At 42.9% G+C, this 19,111-nt stretch overlaps 1 protein-coding gene across 1 annotated transcript; it reads right to left on the minus strand.

Moving 5' to 3' along the window:
• Positions 1–7,015: 7,015 nt before the first annotated feature.
• MED21 (mediator complex subunit 21) lies at positions 7,016–13,476 on the minus strand. Its single transcript, XM_081083710.1, has 4 exons — positions 13,413–13,476; positions 9,646–9,760; positions 8,733–8,833; positions 7,016–7,488 (listed from the first exon to the last, which is right to left on the minus strand). The coding sequence occupies exons 1-4, from the start codon at positions 13,452–13,454 to the stop codon at positions 7,312–7,314; spliced, it is 435 nt and encodes a 144-aa protein (XP_080939836.1). The 5' UTR covers positions 13,455–13,476; the 3' UTR covers positions 7,016–7,311.
• Between the last annotated feature and the right edge of the window lie 5,635 nt (positions 13,477–19,111).

Genomic DNA, 19,111 nt, shown 5'->3' on the forward strand with positions numbered 1-19,111 from the left:
CCCCCTCTCCACCACAATCACCTCACTGTTGTCCATGAGTGGTTTTTTTTCTTTTTTGATCAATCCCTCTGCCCTCCCCCAGCCACCCAACACCCCCACTCATGTGATTTTTCTAATGGATTGTCTTTTCCTTATTGATTCATCGGAGGGTTTTACATTTCCAGATAGTAACCCTTTGTCCAATTGCAAGTATTGCAAATGCCTGCTCCCAGGTTGAGCTTGCATTTCCACTCTTTTGGAGTACTTTAAAATTTTACTGATTTCAGAGAGGAAGGGAGAGGGAGAAACATCAATGATGAGAGAGAATCATAGATTGGTGGCCTTCTGCACGCCCCCTACTGGGGATCAAGCCTGCAACTGGAGCATGTGCCCTTCACCAGAATCAAACCCTGGACCCTTCAGTCTGCAGGTTGCTGCTCTAGCCACTGAGCAAACCAGCCAGGGCTAAATTTTAATTCAGTTATCTATTAACTTTTTTTAAATTAGTATGTGTAAAAGTTTGAAACCATGTCTAACACATATTGTTTATTGTAACTTATTTTCCTTTATGATGTGAACTTTTTGCATCTATTTAATGGACAGAGACTTGACTTGGAATAGTGAACACTCAATACAGCATACATATGATATGTTGTGGAATTGTGCACCTGCAACCTGTATAATTTTAACAAGTGTCACCACAATAGATTTAAAAAATACATAAAATTAAAAAATATTTTCCTACCCCAAAGTCATATTTTCCTGTCTTCAAAAACATTTTTTACATTTGCCCTTTACATATAAGTTTTTAATCTACCCGGCACGGATTTTGTGTGTGTGTGTGTGTGTGTGTGTGTGTGTGTGTGTGTGTAATGGCTTTATTGAGATAAAATTCATCCTTTTAAAGTACACAATTCAGTGTTTTAGTATATTCACAGTTGTTCACACCCATCTTATTCCAGAGCATTATTACCCCCCCTCCCCCCGCAAAAGAAACTCCACAGGCATTGACTTTAATAATGGCATGTATATAACCAATAACCAATGTCCCAGCACCAATTCTATTCTAGTCCAAGCTCAATGATTTGCAACAGCATCTGTCACAAATCAAGTTTTTCTATCTCTACAATTTCTGTTAGATCTCTATTCTCTTCCATTGGTCTATTTGTTTATTCCTGTACTGATATGTGCTATCTTAATTACTATTAAAGACAAGCTCTATCATTCTATCTTTCCTCAGAAGTATCTTGGTTTCTATCAAAACTTAGTACTTCTGTATAAATTTTAGAAATAACTTGCCAATTTCCATAGAAATCCCATTTGGGCCCTAACCGGTTTGGCTCAGTGGATAGAGTGTCGGCCTGCGGATAAAGGGTCCCAGGTTCGATTCTGGTCAAGGGCATGTACCTTGGTTGTGGGCACATGCCCAGTAGGGAGTGTGCAGAAGGCAGCTGATTGATGGTTCTCTCTCATCGATGTTTCTAACTCTCTATCCCTCTCCCTTCCTCTCTGTAAAAAATCAATAAAATATATATATTTTTCAAAAGAAATCCTATTTGGAAACTTAGTTAAAATTATGTTAAATCTATGCACCTATTGAGGAAAATTGACACATTTTAAAATATTGACTCTTCTTTCCATAAAATGGCTATAACTTGCTAATAATTTTTGCATGTTCATGAGTGAAATTGTCATCTTTATTTCTGTACTGTCAGATTTTGATAATGAGTTTTATCTGTTTTGTGTAAAATTGGAATTTTTTCTGAAAGTTTAGTAAAACTACTAAACTGATCTAGGTTTGGCACTTTATTTGGGGAGAAGAATTTTCACTATTGGTTGAATTTCCTTAAAGGTGAAAGAAGGATCATGATTTACATATATTCTTGATCCTATTTGCTCTTTCTAGAAATACCTATATCCTTTTGACCAAAATTTTCAAATATTGGGAAGAAGTTTATTTTAAAATCAATGCATATGACATTTTAATTCTTCATATTGTTTATTTATGCCATCTTTCTTTTATGCTTGATCAAGCTTGTCTAAGTGGTCAATTTTATTACTCATTTTGAATCCCCAACTTCAGGCTTTCCTAATTCTCTCACAGTAAGGTTTTCTTCTTAATTTCTTCTGTTAGCTTTATTATTTCCTTCCTTCCTTCTTTCTTTCAGTTGAAATTTTAAATTTTCAGCTTCATTTTTTCTAATGTAAACAAGAAAATACTTGCATTGTCTGCTATGCTGTGTTAGCGCAATGCCAGAAGTTTCTATATAGTTTGTTTTCATTAAGTTCCGAATTATACCCATTATGATTTCCCTTTGATCTCTGAATTGTTCTAAAGTGTTGCGTTTGTAATATTCACCTTTATTAATTTTATCCTGGATGTGCACACAAGATGTTCTGAATCAGAGATCGATTTCCTATTACTTCAAGTAAATTCCTCTGCCCTCTTTGGTCCAGCCTTAGCCCTGTGACTATGTGATGTGTTATGGGATTTTTTTCCTATACAAGTGAGGAAAGTATCAAGTGAAAACAAATCCAGATGTAGGTATGAGAAGACTATTAGAGAAACTACTGCAATAGGGAGAAAGGAACTATTGAAATAGGGGCAGGAAGACTATAGCAATAGAAAGAGTGCTCTGATCATAAGATTTGCAAGCATCTCAAATTTCAAAGATGAGGTGGAAAGAGACTTTTTTTAAATCCTTACCCGAGGACATGTTTTTCATTAATTCCAGAGAGAGAGGGAGGGAGAGGGAGAATATTACCAAGGAGAGAAACATCAGTTGGTTGTCTCCCATAAGCTCCCCAACTGGGAACCAACCTGTGACCCTTTGGTGCACAAGACAACGCTCTCACTAGCAGAACCATACCAGCCAGGGTGGGATATTTTTAAATAGGAAGAAGTAAACAAGGCTAGAAAAATCTGGGTGTGAAGATGAGCAGATGACCTAATGGGACAACTGATCAGGGGATGTCTTTTTATTTGTGGTCAATTTTCAGGAGGGGTCATTAAGGGGGAACTATTCCACATTCCAGTACAAGGGTCTATGGGGAAGAAGCCTAAAGTTTGGCCAAGTTAGAGGACATTTTATCTAAACTGGTCTGTGGGACAGATAAATTATTTATAAGACCAAGAGTGGGAATTGGAGGGTCTGGGTCTGTAAACAAAGGGGTGATGCACAGATATTTCAGTCACAGAGGGAAAAGTAGTTGTTTGCCATACAGTAGGTTGGAGGGTTTAACTGTCTTAGTTTTCCAGGAACACAGGGTTCAAGTAAGTTGTCAGTGGCCAGGCACCCCATAGGCAATGGACAGGGAGATGGGTAGGGGATTGTTTTACGTCACACTACTACCTCTCAACATTACATCCTGAGTGGGAATGTCCTCGCTGCCATTTGTGTAGGGGAGAATTACAATTGTACAGGATGTCTATCCCAATAATATAGTCACAGTAGAAGACATGGCCACAGTGCAACAGAAAAGCCTCAAGGGCCTGGCCAAAATGTTATATTTATCTCCCTCCCTCCCTCGTCACTTTGCCCAGATCTCGAGTTCAACTCAGGTGCCCCTTCTCCCCATTGGACCAAGTATAATAGTAACTTAGGTACCTACATCCAACAAAGGTTTGCACCCCTGGATTCCCTGAGGGCTCCACGAAGTTCCAACAGGGCACAGGGTCTGTGGTCCTTTGGGAAGACAGAGATGATGGCCCCACCTCTAAGATTTCCCTCCTTCACACCCTTGCAGAACATTTGGTCCTGTCCAAAGGTCCACAGACATCTGGTCTACGCCAAAAGTTCTTTGACACATGGTCGTGTCCAAACTGTCCACGGCGATATTTGGTCCCCACCAATCCATCTACCTAATGGCATGTGCCATTACTAGCTTCTGAAGCAAGAAAAGCTATTCTTGGCAAAGCAGACACCACACAATTATTGGATCAATAAAACAATGGTATTTTTAATATATTAATCCTGTAAACCAAAAGTACAAATAACTGTTATGGGCTATTTAAACCCAGGGAACTTTTCTAAGCATGGATGTTTTGGACAGGCCCAAATATCAAGGATCATTCAGCACAGACCAAATATGCTCATGGATGTTCTGAATGATACCAAACATCAAGGGACTGTTGGCCTGGGCCAAATGTCTCTGTGGATCTTTTGGGCAGGACCAAATGTCTATTCACTCTTTTTTTTTAATCCTCACCCAAGGATATTTTCTACTGATTTTATTTTTAAATGGATTTTTGCCGGAAGCCGGTCCATCCTTGCTGCTTGACACAGTCGCTGCAGGGAAGAAACATCTGCACAGCATATGTTTCAAGGGACCTGGCCTATATGGCATACTGTTCTTAATATGTTTGCTCCCTTTCTTGGCGCTATGTGTTTTAACCAAGGTCACCTCTCCAAGAAAGGTTGTTTCCCCAGGTAGGGATTTTTCCCTGAAGTTAGGGAGGGAATAAAACCCCTTAACTAAGTGCCAGGCGGGTAGTTAATCACTTTAACTACGAACAATCACGGTTAAGCTACATAATGTTTACTCCCTGGAATGGAGATAAGAAATGCCCTAATCTTTGGAATAGAAATTGATAGGATTAAAATCAACTGGTATAAATACAGATGTAACAAGACAATAAAACACAGAACCTGGCTGGAGATCCTGGCTAGAACCAGGCAAGAGAACCCAACCATGCTGATCAACTGAACGCTGCCTCGAGTCCTTCCTTCTTCGCCGACTCCATCCACACCTTTGGAAACCCCTGGACCTACTGGGGCTGGACCCCAACTTATTTTTTTAAAATATATTTTTATTGATTTGAGAGAGGAAGGGAGAGGGAAAGGGAAACCCCACTGGGAATCGAGCCCACAACCTGGACACTTGCCCCTGACCAGAATCAAACCTGGGACTCTTCAGTCCACAGGCCAACGCTCTATCCACTGAGTCAGACCAGCTGGGGCTAAATATGTTTTTATTGATAGAGATAGATACAGTGATGAGAAAGGAACATCAACATTGATTGGCTACCTCTGCATATCCCCCACTGGGGATCAAGCCACCACCCCAGGCACACACCCTGATTGGGAATCAAACCTGTGACCTCCTGGTGTATAGGTCAACATTCAACCACTGAGCCACACTGTCCAGGCTTCTCTACTGATTTTAGAGAAAAGGAGAGGGAGAAAAAACATTGATATGAGAGAGAAACATCAATCAGTTGCCTCCCATACACATCCCAACTGGGGATCAAACCCACAACTGAGGTATGTGCCCTGACTGGGAATCAAACCCCCAAACTTGGTGTATGGGACCATGCTCTAACCAACTGAGCTACCCAGCCTGTCTACTAATTCTTAAAACAATTTAGATCTGGGTTAAAGGGAAGGGAGAGACAGATGAGGGGATGAAAGATAAGAACATTCAGTTTTTGGTCTTCCCAAAGCTGTTTTCTAGGCAGTGAGATCATCATTGCCTATACATCTATTTTAGCTTTAAGAATCTTCTGATCCAATAAACATGTCTACAAAACTATGGATACGAGAAGCTATTGTATATAACCTTTATAGATTTTGTTCTATAATACCTGAAACTGGGGGGACAATATCAAATATAAAGTTTCTTTCAGGTAGGGGTAATATTTTAACAGTAGTCAACCTACAGCTTTAGGCTACAACTTTTCCTACTGTCTCTTGGGGCTAATTGTATTGATAGGGTTCAGTATTTTGAAGATTACTTTCTTTTGTGGTTCTTTTTTTTTTTTTTTTTTTTTATTTATTTTTTAAATATATTTTATTGATTTTTTTACAGAGAAGAAGGGAGAGAGATAGAGAGTTAGAAACATCGATGAGAGAGAAACATCGATCAGCTGCCTCCTGCACATCCCCTACTGGGGATACGCCCGCAACCCAGGTACATGCCCTTGACCGGAATCGAACCCGGGACCCTTCAGTCCGCAGGCTGACGCTCTATCCACTGAGCCAAACCGGTTTCGGCTCTTTTGTGGTTCTTTATCATCTAGAAATCTCATGCCAGTGTTTAAAAATAAAATGCATTTTAAGTGATGTCAGAGAAAAGCCATACAGTTTAAATATCTATTAGTATAGACAACATTTAACATAATTTTAAAAGTTAATGATTCTATAAATTACATTAAAGACATTAAAAGTTCCTCTAAGCAGCATTTTTCAAGAACTGTGGCAGAGCTTGATTATGATGGGAATAACAGAGAGACTCTCTGACTATTGTTCTTGCTCTTTCTTAAACTCTGGATAAGTAACGGATTACAGGAAATGTAGCTCAGGATATCCTAAAAAATGCAGCCTCGGGAGATAGAAACAGTTAAATTTTATCTTCAGCTTTCTATGGAGAGAATCAGTAGATTCAAGGATATCCAAGAGCTGGATGAGTAATCATACTTAATAATGCTGACACAAATGTTAGCAATAACAAACTAAAGTGCAATAGAGAAAGTCATATTGAAGTAACTGATGGAGTGGAAGTATGTTCTGGTCAGATTACAATGCAGCAATAAAGGTTGAGAATTTACCAAGATCAGAAGACAGAACCTTCAGATAAATACAAAGAATAGGAATTAATCAATGACTCAGGAAACATACCTCACTGCTGAAATTAAGGGGAAGAATGAAAAGAAGCAGGTGAAAAGTTATAGGAAAAAAGTAGTTCAGAATGAAGAAAAATTTTCACAATAGCATGGGAATTCCATAGAGAAACAAGTACGATCTACTAGAGTGGGTATGAGGTTCTCGAAAAAGAGGAAAGTTTCCATAAAAGTGACCTAATCTCTTGTTCAGCCACACTAATTCTGTGTTTCTTAAAAGCTACAAGGTTTCAAACGTTCCTTGCTCAAGCTCCAAATTTCTACAATGTGACCTCTAAAGGGGCAGAAGGAAACCAACCTAAATTGAAATATCCCGTATTCTGCACTTACCACCTCTCCTCTGGCTTGAGGGATGTTTTTATTTGTAAAAAAAGACTGTAGAATGATAAAAATAAAGATAGACATTACGTCACAACAGAATTTTATAGCACAGTTGTTTAATTAAATTATAATCATTAATGCAATAGCTGCCTCAATTTCATTCAGATAATAAAAAAATGATATAATGATGGTTTAAAGCTGATTCAATCACAATTTTACAAGCTAATTTATCAAGAGTGAAAATAGAAGACTATTAAAAGTAGCGAAAAAGATAACATATTATAGTGCTTAATGTTTCTGTAACTGTTGGCAAGGCCTACATCTAAATCTGATACAGAATTCTTAATGGCATTGAAACAGTTCTTTTCTCAGCCACATGCTATGTATGAGCACTATGAGTCTGGAAGAGACTGGCTGTGAGTACCACTTCTTGTCTTCAGCTGTGACTGCGCAATGTCAGCAAGTGCACTTTGTATCTTTTCTAGAAGCATGTCCCCTCGGTAAACAACATCCTCCAGACATGTAGCAGCCTCGTGGTTTTCTTCTTCTAGCTTATACAAGCTTGCAGCCTTTATAAGACACAAATTTAAAAATCTTTTGAGAAATGAAAAACTTGGAGATTGAGCTGAGAAAGAAACAAACTGCGGAAGTATTTACTTTTAAATCTGAATGACTATGCAGGCATAGTGAGGGAGCTTTCAGTGGCAAAAATTCTAAAATCAGGGAACTATTAAGTTTCCCAGCCCTAGCCGGTTTGGCTCAGTGGAGAGAATGTCAGCAAGCAGACTGAGAGGTCCCAGGTTCGATTCTGGTCAAAGGCACATGCCTGGGTTGCAGGCTCGATTCCCAGTGGAGGGGGAAGGGGGAGCAGGAAGCAGTCAATCAATGATTCTCTCTCCTCATTGATGTTTCTCTCTCTCTCCCTCTCTGAAATCAATAAAAATGTATTTTTTTTAAAAAGTTGCCCTTGTGTGAATTATTTAAAACAATAAATTTTAATTAGAAATCTCTGGATGTCTATATATGACTCCTTCCACACTGCTTTTGGACACTACTATTCTACTCCACATCCAGAATGCCATCCTCCTCTCATTCTTTGCTAGGTAAAGAGCCAAACTGAGAAAAATAGGAAGAGTCCTTATAACTCAAAATTGGAAAACTATATATACACCAGAAGCCCAGTGCATGAAATTCGTGCACGGGTAGGGTCCCTAGGCCAGGCCAGTGATCACGGCTGATCTGTGGGGCAATAGTGGGGGCCCCCGCTGGCACCACCTTGGCCAGCCTGGCGCTACCTGACACTGGTTGCCTCCCTCTGCGGGGCGACCAGGGGGCCCCTGTTGGCACCCACCTTGACTGGCCTGGGGCCTGAGGGCTGGGGGCTGCTCCTGCGTTGACATCTTCCCCCTGGTGGTCAGTGCACATCATGGCGACCAGTTGTTCCCCATTCGGTCGATTTGCATATCGGGCTTTCATTATATAGGCTATTCAGTGCAGTCTTTAACAGATTACACTAATCCACCATGAATGAAACTCCCACTTTAAAATTCAATCTTAAACTTTAAATATTACAACAAACAGTATTAACACTTCGCGGTCCAATGTTATTTTTGGAATTCAAACAGTCTGGTCCAAATTAATCGATGGGATTGAATGTTGAACTTTTTAATGTTCTTATTGCTCGACGTTGGGCCTGCTCCTACTGCCTGGTCTGTCGAGTCAGCCTCGAGGTTGGACCGAAAAGGGTTAAATCTATCTCCTTTAATTCAAAATTCCCTATTAGCAAAGTACTCAAAGGAAAAGAGATTTTTACCTGTAAAGCAGCTGTAGATTCTTCGCTTGGCAAGGAATCTATCAAAACATCAATGTCTTTTGCTGTTCGTGCAATCAGTGCAGCAAAAAGCTGGGCATATTCTAGAAAAAGACACTATTACTTTAGGGTATTGGAGAAACTTAAGTTTTCAGAAACAGAAACTAAACATTAAGTTAATGAAACCAGAAAACTTAATATATAACTTTTCTATACTAGGCTTCTAATGATTAATGTATAATTTTAACACATCAAACCTAATACATGTTTAAGAATTACCCTTTAATATTAACTCAAATTGGGAATTAACCATAACATAGATAGATCCCTTCTTAGGACAATATGATGGTCACTTGAATAAAAAAATCTATAAGTGGGATGCCTTCTTTATTAAGATCCCAGAAGTGCCCTTGCCAGTTTGGCTCAATGGTTGGAGCACTGGCCCCCCTAGACTGAAGGGTTCAGGGTTCAATTCCAGTCCAAGGGCATGTACCTTGGTTGCAAACACGATCCCGTCTCTGGTTAGGGTGCGTGCAGGAACAAACCAATTGATGTGTCTCTTGCCCTCCCTTCTACTCTCTCTAAATTCTTCAGGTGAGGATTAACAAAAATACAAACAAACAAAAATAAAGTTGATTTCTAAAAAAAAAATAAAAATCCCAGAAGTAAAATTCAGTTCAATTCCTACAATTTTTCCTCTAAAGGAATAACAATCTGTTATTTGACATAAACAGAACTATGACATGTTATGTCAAATTGATTATAACAAACTAATTTCCTTTATGACAAAGCTAACAATATTCTCACACAATATTTTTGAAAGCTACAAATAAGCCACATTTCTCAATAAATCTAATTTTAAAAGATTACAAGTAATATGAGAATCAAACTAAGAGAAGCCAAGAAAACAACTTACCTTCTGTAGGATTCGCTGGCTGATCTTTGTTAATTGCTGTCTGAATATTACTAAAAGAGGCAGGAGGACCACACTGCTGCAACACTCCAATGGCATTACAAAACTGATCTGCAAGCTTGAAGCCAAAGGAAACATGTCAAAGTTAGAAAGGATTTTATTGGTAATGCAACAACAATAAGTTTCTATAATAATGACCTCCGAGCAAGGGAATAAAACAGAAAAAAGTAATTTTGGATAAAATTAGCCAGTTATTAACAGCGATTAAATGTTCTGACCATTCAAAGAAATTATGTTTGGTAGCAATCCACTTGAAAGAGTTAAAAAGAAATACAAAATAATTTTTCTTTTCTTCCCAAGGTAATAAAATTGCCGGGGTCCAACCCCAGCAGGTCCAGGGGTTCCCAAAGGCGTAGATGGATTCGGCGAAGAAGGAAGGCACGGAGACAGTGTTCAGTTGATCAGCAGCCTAGCCAGGATCTCCAGCCAGGATCTCCAGCCAAGTTCTGGTCTGGATCTCCAGAGAGGTTCTGCTGTTTATTGTTTTGTTACATCCGTATTTATACCAGTTGATTTTAATCCTGTCAATTTCTAATACAAAGGTTAGGGTGTTTCTTATCTCCATTCCAGGGAGTAAAGATTATGTAGCTTAAGCATGATTGTTTGTAGTTAAAGTGATTAACTACCCACCTGGTACTTAGTTAAGGAGTTTCATCCCCTCCCTAACTTCAGGGAAAAATCCCTACCTGGGGAAACAACCTTTCTTGGAGAGGTGACCTTGGTTAAAACACACAGCGCTAAGGGGAGCAAACATATTAAGAACAGTATGCTATATACGCCAGGTCCCTTGAAACATATGCTGTGCAGATGTTTCTTTCCTGCAGCGACTGTGTCAAGCAGCAAGGATAGACCGGCTTCCGGCAATAAAATAATAAGAGAAATACATGCCAATACTTGTTGCAAGCACAAGTAACAACTTTTTGGGGGTAAGAGTGGAAAAAAGCAAATTTGACTGGCTAATATCTAAGTATAGCTCCAAGGTAAATAAAATAGTATGTGCAACTCATATACAAGTATTGATCCTTTTTTTGAGATCAGCGTAGTTACAAGTCTAAAGAAATAGTGGGAGAAAGACAGTACCTAAATATTTAGAAACGTTTTTCTTCATGACTCGAGTTTTCAAACTCCTGGTGCTCTAAAACTATTCCATAAGCAGTTTTGAAGATCTAGAATACTAATTCTTTACCAGCTCCAAACTTCCTGCCTCCCCACCAACTTCTGTTAATAGTCCTGACCTCTCAAATCTCAATTCCTTATTTCCAATCTGTGAATAAGCATTTCCACTAAATTTTTCTGCCATTATTTGAATGACAGAGCTCAATGTCAATTGTTTCCTTTAACATCTAATTTGTATTGAGATTCTCCTAGTCAACCAGCACAACTTCAGGCTCTTACTTTCCTTTCATCTTCAACTCCTGCTAATACTACAGATTTTGCCCTTTTCTCCTATCATCACTGCTGCTATGTAAGTTCAACCAATTACCTCACATCAGAATTGTTATAATAGCCTCCTTACTGTTTTCTAGTTCACTATGTTATTCTACCCTGCTTAAGCATTTTGAGCTCACCCAGCATGGCCTTCCAGGTGAATCTCCAATTCTTCAGGCTGTTTCACAGCTTTCAATAATCCAAGTCAACTCTACGTCATCATTTTCTACTGCTTCTTCATATATACCTGACTAGTGATAAGCTAATTCCTGACTACACTGCTTTTGCTCACATCTTACAAATGTAATGGAGCAGTTGTAAGTGCTCAGAAACTGTACAAACATGGATTCTAATTCTGGTTCTAGTAACTTGGATAGGGTTTTTTTTTATAATTTTAAAATCAGGAACATTCTCACATTACAGCATTGGTATGAGGAATAGAGAAAACACAAAAAAATATTCAACACAGTGGCTATCTGCTCTGTGCTTCAAAAGCTCTCAAGATCTATTTACTCAACAAATATTATCAAAAATCAATTTTATGACATGCACTGTATATGTATAAACATTACAGAGATACAGAGAACTAGACAGTTTCTACCCTTACAGAGTTCTTAGAGTGTAAAACAAATGCTATCCTTGTGGGATTATGAATGAATTTCTGAAATAATGTTAACATTTTTATAAAATGATATAGACATAAAACTCATTAAAAAACAAAAATATTTTAATAATTTTACAAATAATTACAATTCAGATACATGCTAAGAAGATTCCCTCTATTTTAGGGAATTTACTCTATATTCCAATTTACTTCGGCACTTACAGCTAAAACACCTGATTCATTGTACCTCCCTAACCACATACTGCTTTTGCATTATTTAAAATGTCTCTTGAGTATATGACATCTTTCTAATCAGACTGTAAACTCCTTAAGGAGCATCTCTCTATAAACATGACATGTGCTTATATATACTGTAGGCACTCAAGACTAGTAAACCTAGAGGTTTCCCCCCAAAATCCAATAACCAGCATGCCAACCCTGGCCTGAAGGCCATATTAACTTCGTTTTCACTCTCCTTCTGGCTGCAAGACAGGTATGAATATGGAACATTTCCCTAAATATCATTTCTATCCAACAGCATCACTCCGACTGGATTTTGTAAAACCTCAAAGGAGTATCTTCCTGAGGGAGGTTGTCTGGCAACCCAGGAAAGTCACCCCTAGGTAGAATTTATCTTGGTGAATTCATCAACATTTAGGGGCTGGTCCTCTCGGCCTTGAAAGGTCGTCTTTTATACACACACGGGGTAGATCAGTTTCTCACAAGCAGATGCACTCGTCAAGTGTACAAAAACTGATGCAACAAAACTTTGTAGCAGCCTGTGTGAAAACACTGGCAAGGGGCCAGGTACTCAGGCTTTCCAATCAACATATTCTCTCTCTTTTCAAAGACATCTTACCCGGGACATCGAAGTATAAACAGAATGACAATGAGAAATATAACTATCAATAGAAAACTATTAACTATTAATGGTAATAAGTACACGAATCCTATGGTTTGCAGATATGTTCCACGTGGGCATATCAGGAACAACAATCAGAAGGAGGAAAGTAGGGGGGACGGGGGCTACTTACAAGATAAGATACGCCCTTCAATAGGAGGTAGGCTTTTAGGGAGAAACTAAACAAGACTTAAATGAATGGAAATATACGAGGATTGGAAAACTCACTACCATTGAGACGTCACTTTCCCCCAAAACTGTTTTATGCTGGGGAGTGGCCAAGACATGGGGCGAGATCCTTGGCCTTTATAGGTGCCAACTGAGAGGAAACAAAACTTCCCACCTCGCCATCACTCCCGCGCCAACACCAAAGCTTTGGCAAAGGATACGCTCGGCCAACGGCCATTGATCCAATCACCAAAGCACAGGTTCTCCCCCGCGGGTTAAAACTGATTAGAGGGGAAGCGCGGCCGCCACTTCTCCCCGCCTCCCAAACGGGCAGAGATCCTATCCGCATCCCTGACAAAACAGCTGTTCCCGGAGGACGGGACAGGACCCGGAGGTCTGAGAGGCCGGGCACAGAGACGCTCCCTTCCCCGCGCCCTCCGCCGCCCTCCGCCCCGCGGGCAGCCGGCCCCAGCCCCCAGCCCGGCCGCCTTTTGCAGAAGCCGTTTCGGTCCGCCCTCCACTCCCGGGTGTCGCGTCTCGAGCCCCTTTTCCTCCCTCGCTTTACCGAGAAAAGCGGAAGACGGAGACTAATCGAGTGGAATTGCTCACCGAGTTCACCGCGTCCTGCAGCTGCGTGAGCCGGTCCGCCATGTTTCTCTCCTGAGTGAAAAGACGCTGCGGCTGCTGGTACGCGATTGGGCAGCGCTAGGGTGCGTCCTGGCCAATCACAGGGCCGCGTTCTCGGGAGGGGTGGAGTCGAGCACCACTTGACAGGTAGGGCTTGGCTAAGGCTTATTACTCACATCACTGAGACCAGTTCCATCGGGGAAAGGCCTCCGCTGCGTCTATTTTCAATAACTTGGGGGCTGTCTGGGGCCCTCTGGCTTTGGGAGCTAACATACTCTACTGCTTTCCAGGCTTCTAGGTAGTAAACACTTTACGGAGATTAGGTCCTGCGGTTTTTAAACGTTGATTTTCCCTACCCTCCCACGTATTCCTTTTATCTATCTATCTATCTATCTATCTATCTATTTATGTATATACTAGAGGCCCGGTGCACAAAAATTTGTGCACTCGGTGGGGAGGGGGGCCCCTCAGCCCGGCCTGTGCCCTCTCGCAGTCTGGGACCCCTCGGGAGATAACGACCTGCTGGCTTAGGCCTGCTCCCAGGTGGCAGAGGGCAGGTCCAATCCCTAGGTGCAGCCCCTGGTCGGGCTCAGAGCAGGGCCGATTGGGGAGTTGGGGCGACGCCCCCTGTCATACACAGAGCAGGGCGATCGGGAGATTGTGATTCCACCCTCAGTCACGCACAGGGTAGGGCCCATTGGGGGGTTGGGGCACCATCCCCTGTCACACTCAAGGCAGGGTCGATGGGGAGGTTGCGGCGCCACCCCCTGTCATGCACAGAGCAGGGCCAATCAGGGGGTTGGGGCATTTCCCCCTGTCACCCACAGAGCAGGGCCCTTCAGGGGGTTGGGGCACCGCCTCTATCACCCACAGAGCAGGGCCGATCAGGGGGTTGGGGTGCCGCCACTCTCACACTCAGGGCAGGGCCGATGGGGAGGTTATGGCTCTACCCCATCACACACAGAGCAGGGCCCTTGGGGGGGTGGGGTGGGGTTGGGGCGCCACACCCTGTCACACACAGAGCCGCAGGGCGATCAGGGGGTTGGGGCGCTGCCCCCTGTCACGCTGATCCCAGTGCCGGGAGGCCTCGCGGCTCCGCTGATCCCGGTGCTGGGAGGCATATTACCCTTTTACTATATAGGGTAGAGGCCTGGTGCATGGGTGGGTGCCAGCTGGTTTGCCCTGAAGGGTGTCCTGGATCAGGGTGGGGGTCCCTACTGGGGTGCCTGGCCAGCCTGGGTGAGGGGATGATGGCTGTTTGCAGCTGGTCACACACCCTTCAGGGTGGGGGTCCCCACTGGGGTGCCTGGCCAGTCTGGGTGAGGAGCTAAGGGCTGTTTTCAGGCTGGGGGTGACTGAAGCTCCCAACTGCTCCTTTTTTTCTTTCTTTCTTTTTTTTAATTCTGGGCCAGCTTTAGCTTTGAGGCTTGGCTCCAGCTCTTAGGCCTCCGCTGCTGAAAGTAGGTTTCTGGCCTTTGCTTACAATGTTGCGATCCTGCTGGCTGAAGCCTGGCAGGTTTCTGGGGTTTTGTTTAGCTTCTATGTTTGTTACATAGTTGCTTGCAGCTTGGAGGCCTCCAGCGGCAGGCGGGGAACGTTGGAGTCCTCTGTCACTGAAGCAAGCAAGCCTCATGTTAGTTTCAAGCTGCCTGGCTGCCGGCCGCCATCTTGGCTGACAGTTAATTTGCACATTGCCCTGATTAGCCAATGGGAAGGGTAGCGGTCGTACGCCAATTACCATGTTTCTCTTTTATTAGATAGGATATATACATATATATACGTATATATATACATGTATATGTATAGATAGATAGATAGATAGATAGATAGATAGATAGATATTCATTTCAGAGAGGAAAGGAGATGGGGAGAGAGACAGAAACATCAATGATGAGAGCAAATCATTGATCCACTGCCTTCCACTGGGGAACAAGCCCACAACCCCTGGTTCATAGGTCGAGGCTCAACCACTGAGCCATGCCAGCCCGACCTATGTATTCCTTTTTAAACATCTACTTGAGTATTTATTTTACGTTGCTTTTGCTTTCTAGATGAACCACAAAACATACACAGCAAGCAACTCAAGAATACTTGGGAGTCACAATACTGACTTAGACCTCAACAAATACAAATTAAAAATCACCCAAATATCCGGAATGGCTGGATTAGATGCCTCCTCTATTGTTTTTGAGAAAGGCCTTTATCCGAGTGAAGACTGGGTGTGTGCTTTAATTCTGAGTGTGTGCTGGGGAAACTGACTGAAACAATTAAGTACAAAGTGAGCTGTATTGCCTGTGTTGGAAGAGTACAGAGAAGGAAGGTCTCCATTCACAGAAGTGAGAAGAGCATTTGGAGTTAGGGGGTAAGATGTGAGTGTAGCAACTAATACCCATCTCTTGTTTGTGTGATTGAGGGAAGTGGAGAAGAGAGTGGAGGTTTATAGGGTGTAGTCGGAAGAGAAAGGTTCCTGGAAAATAAGCGGCAGGCACAGGAAGGGCAGGTTCAATTTCTTAAAAGATGAACTGTGCAATTTAGACTTAGAGTTGGGATCTATTGGGAGTTTAAGGGGAACGAGTGATAGTATAAACTTGGTATTAAGGGAAGTTAGTCTGGGGGTAGTGGGAAAGAAAATTGCCTGGAATCAGCCAATGACTGGTTTGTGGACTTGAAACAGACTCACTCTTTCTCAGGCTATCTCTGATTATCCTCCTGGGGTAGGGGGAAAATGAGGGAAACTGTCCATGGAGAATTTAGCTTTTTGGATCTACTAGGACCCCAAACTAGGAAGCTAACTGGGAAGCTCCACTTCTACTTCACCTCCTCTCCCATTCCCAAATAATCCTATATAATAAAAGGCTAATATGCAAATAGACCGATCAATGGAACAACCAGAACAACCAAACAACCGGTCACTATGACATGCACTGACCACCAGGAAGCGTGTGTGGGACATGGTGGGCGTCAGCCATGGCGGGATGGTGGAGCAGGTGGCCTTTTACTCTCATCAGGGTGAGTCTCTGGTGGTTACTGAAGATTCTTTGGGGAGAAACCAAGATGGTGGCATAGGTAAACACCAGAGATTGCTGACTCGCACAACCACTTCAAAAATACAACTAAAAGACGGAACGGACATCATCCAGAACCACAGGAAGGCTGGCTGAGTGGAAATTCTACAACTAGAAGGAAAGAGAAAAGCATACCGAGACTCAGAGGAGGTGCGGTGCGGAAGTAAAATACAAAAGTGCGGAGGTGCATGCGGAGATGGCTGGCGGCTGAGGACACAATTGTCTTTTTCAATCCAGAGGGAGTCTCAAGCTCTGATCTCCAGTTCCAGGCGAGTCTCTGGGGACCAGACTCATATGGGAGAAACTGGACTGTCTGTCATGGGTCGGACCTCGAGGGCAGCTTTCTCTGGGAGGCGCTCGCAGCAATTGCCGGGGCCTCTGAGGACAGGACTGAGAGCAGCCATACTGCTCGCTCCACCTGCCATGTCGAACCCCTGGGACCCCACCCTGCCCAAGCCGTGCACGGAGGCTTTTGCATATGAAACGCCTGGCCCTTTGTAATCTGAAAATTACTTTACAAACTGCAGCTGCCCCAAGGCCCCAGGGCAACTTGCACTGCTTTACAGCTGGCTTCTGCTGGGTAGCCTCAGGCAGAGGCTAGATTAGCACCTCCTTAGATCCCAGAGCCAGTGTACCCAGTGGTCAGAGTGGGACCATCCAATTACACTTCCTCAGATCCATAAGGGACACACTCATGGGGCAGACTCAGTGAGCACCAAAGCCCCACTGAAGCAAGTCTTGCCCAAGAAGGGTGCTTCAGCACAGAAGTTCTCCCACTGCCGACACAGCTGACTCTCACAGCCAATTGGCCTGGAGGTCAATTCCTCCCAGTGTTACCTACAACAATCAAGGCTCAACTACAACAAGACTGTGCACAAAGCCCACAAGGGGGTGCACCAAGAGTGTCCACCTCAGGTAATTGGGGAGGCTGAGCCACTGGGCCCTATAGGACACCTAGCACACAAAGCCACTCTATTGACACAGCAAAGCATAAAAAATGCCGAGACAAAGAAACAGGACACAAATGACAGAAATGGAGGAAAGCAAACTACTGGATATAGAGTTCAAAACCACACTTTTAAGGTTTTTCAAGAATTTTCTAGAAACCACCGATAAACTTAATGAGACCCTCAAGAAATCTAGTGAGACCCTCGATGTTGTGATAAAGGACCAACTAGAAATTAAGCATACACTGACTGAAATAAAGAATATTATACAGACTCCCAACAGCAGACCAGAGGATCGCAAGAATCAAGTCAAAGATTTGAAATACGAAGAAGCAAAAAACACCCAACCTGAAAAGCAAAATGAAAAAAGAATCCAAAAATATGAAGATAGGGTAAGGAGCTTCTGGGACAGCTTCAAGAGTACCAACATCAGAATTATAGGGGTGCCAGAAGAAGAGAGAGACCAAGATATTGAAAACCTATTTGAAGAAATAATGACAGAAACCTTCCCCTACCTACCTGGTGAAAGAAATAGACGTACAAGTCCAGGAAGCGCAGAGAACCCCAAACAAAAGGATCCAAAGAGGACCACACCAAGACACATCATAATTAAAATGCCAAGAGCAAAAGACAAAGAGAAAATCTTAAAAGCAGCAAGAGAAAGAAACTCAGTTACCTACAAGGGAGTACCCATACGACTGTCAGCTGATTTCTCAACAGAAACTTTGCAGGCCAGAAGGGAGTGGCAAGAAATATTCAAAGTGATGAATGCCAAGAACCTGCAACCAAGATTACTTTATCCAGCAAAGCTATCATTCAGAATTGAAGGTCAGATAAAGAGCTTCACAGATAAGGAAAAGCTAAAGGAGTTCATCACCACCAAACCAGTATTATATGAAATGCTGAAAGGTATCCTTTAAGAAGAGGAAGAAGACGAAAAAGGTAAAGATACAAATTATGAACAACAAATACACATCCATCAATAAGTGAATCTAAGAATCAAGTGAATAAATAATCTGATGAACAGAATGAACTGGTGATTATAATAGAATCAGGGGCATAGAAAGGGAGTGGACTGACTATTCTTGGGGGGGAAAGAGGTGAGGGGGATGCGGGAAGAGACTGGACAAAAATCGTGCACCTATGAATGAGGACAGTGGTCGGGGGGTGAGGGTAGAGGGGAGTTATGGGGGGAAAAAGAGGAACAACTGTAATAATCTGAACAATAAAGATTTAATTTAAAGAAAAAAAAAGATCCTTTGCTCCTGTGCACCTTGGTCCCGCCCAGCACTCGCACCTGCTGCCAGCACTGGCCCCTCTGGCACCTGCTGCCGGGGCCCAGGCCAGTCCCAGTCACTTGGCACCATCAGCGGGTATGAGTGGTGGCTGCCAGCCCTGATTGCCCTTGGGGGCTTCTCCACCTCCTCCTGCTCCTGGGGCAATCAGGGCAGCAGCCACAGCTTATACCTGCTAATGGCGCCGGCCCCACTCGCACCCGCTGCTGGTGCCAACCCCAATAGCTCCGCACCAGCAGTGCATGGGAACAGCGGTGGGAGAGGGGCTGCTGGCAGACAGGGGACTGGAGGCTGCAGAGGGAGGACCCGTGTGGGGGCATGGAGGATGATCTGAGACCTGCCCCTGTGCCTACCACAGCCTCACGGCCCACAGT

Source organism: Myotis nattereri (genome assembly GCF_964212035.1).
Source record: "Myotis nattereri genome assembly, chromosome: 2".
Taxonomy (NCBI): Eukaryota; Metazoa; Chordata; class Mammalia; order Chiroptera; family Vespertilionidae; genus Myotis; species Myotis nattereri.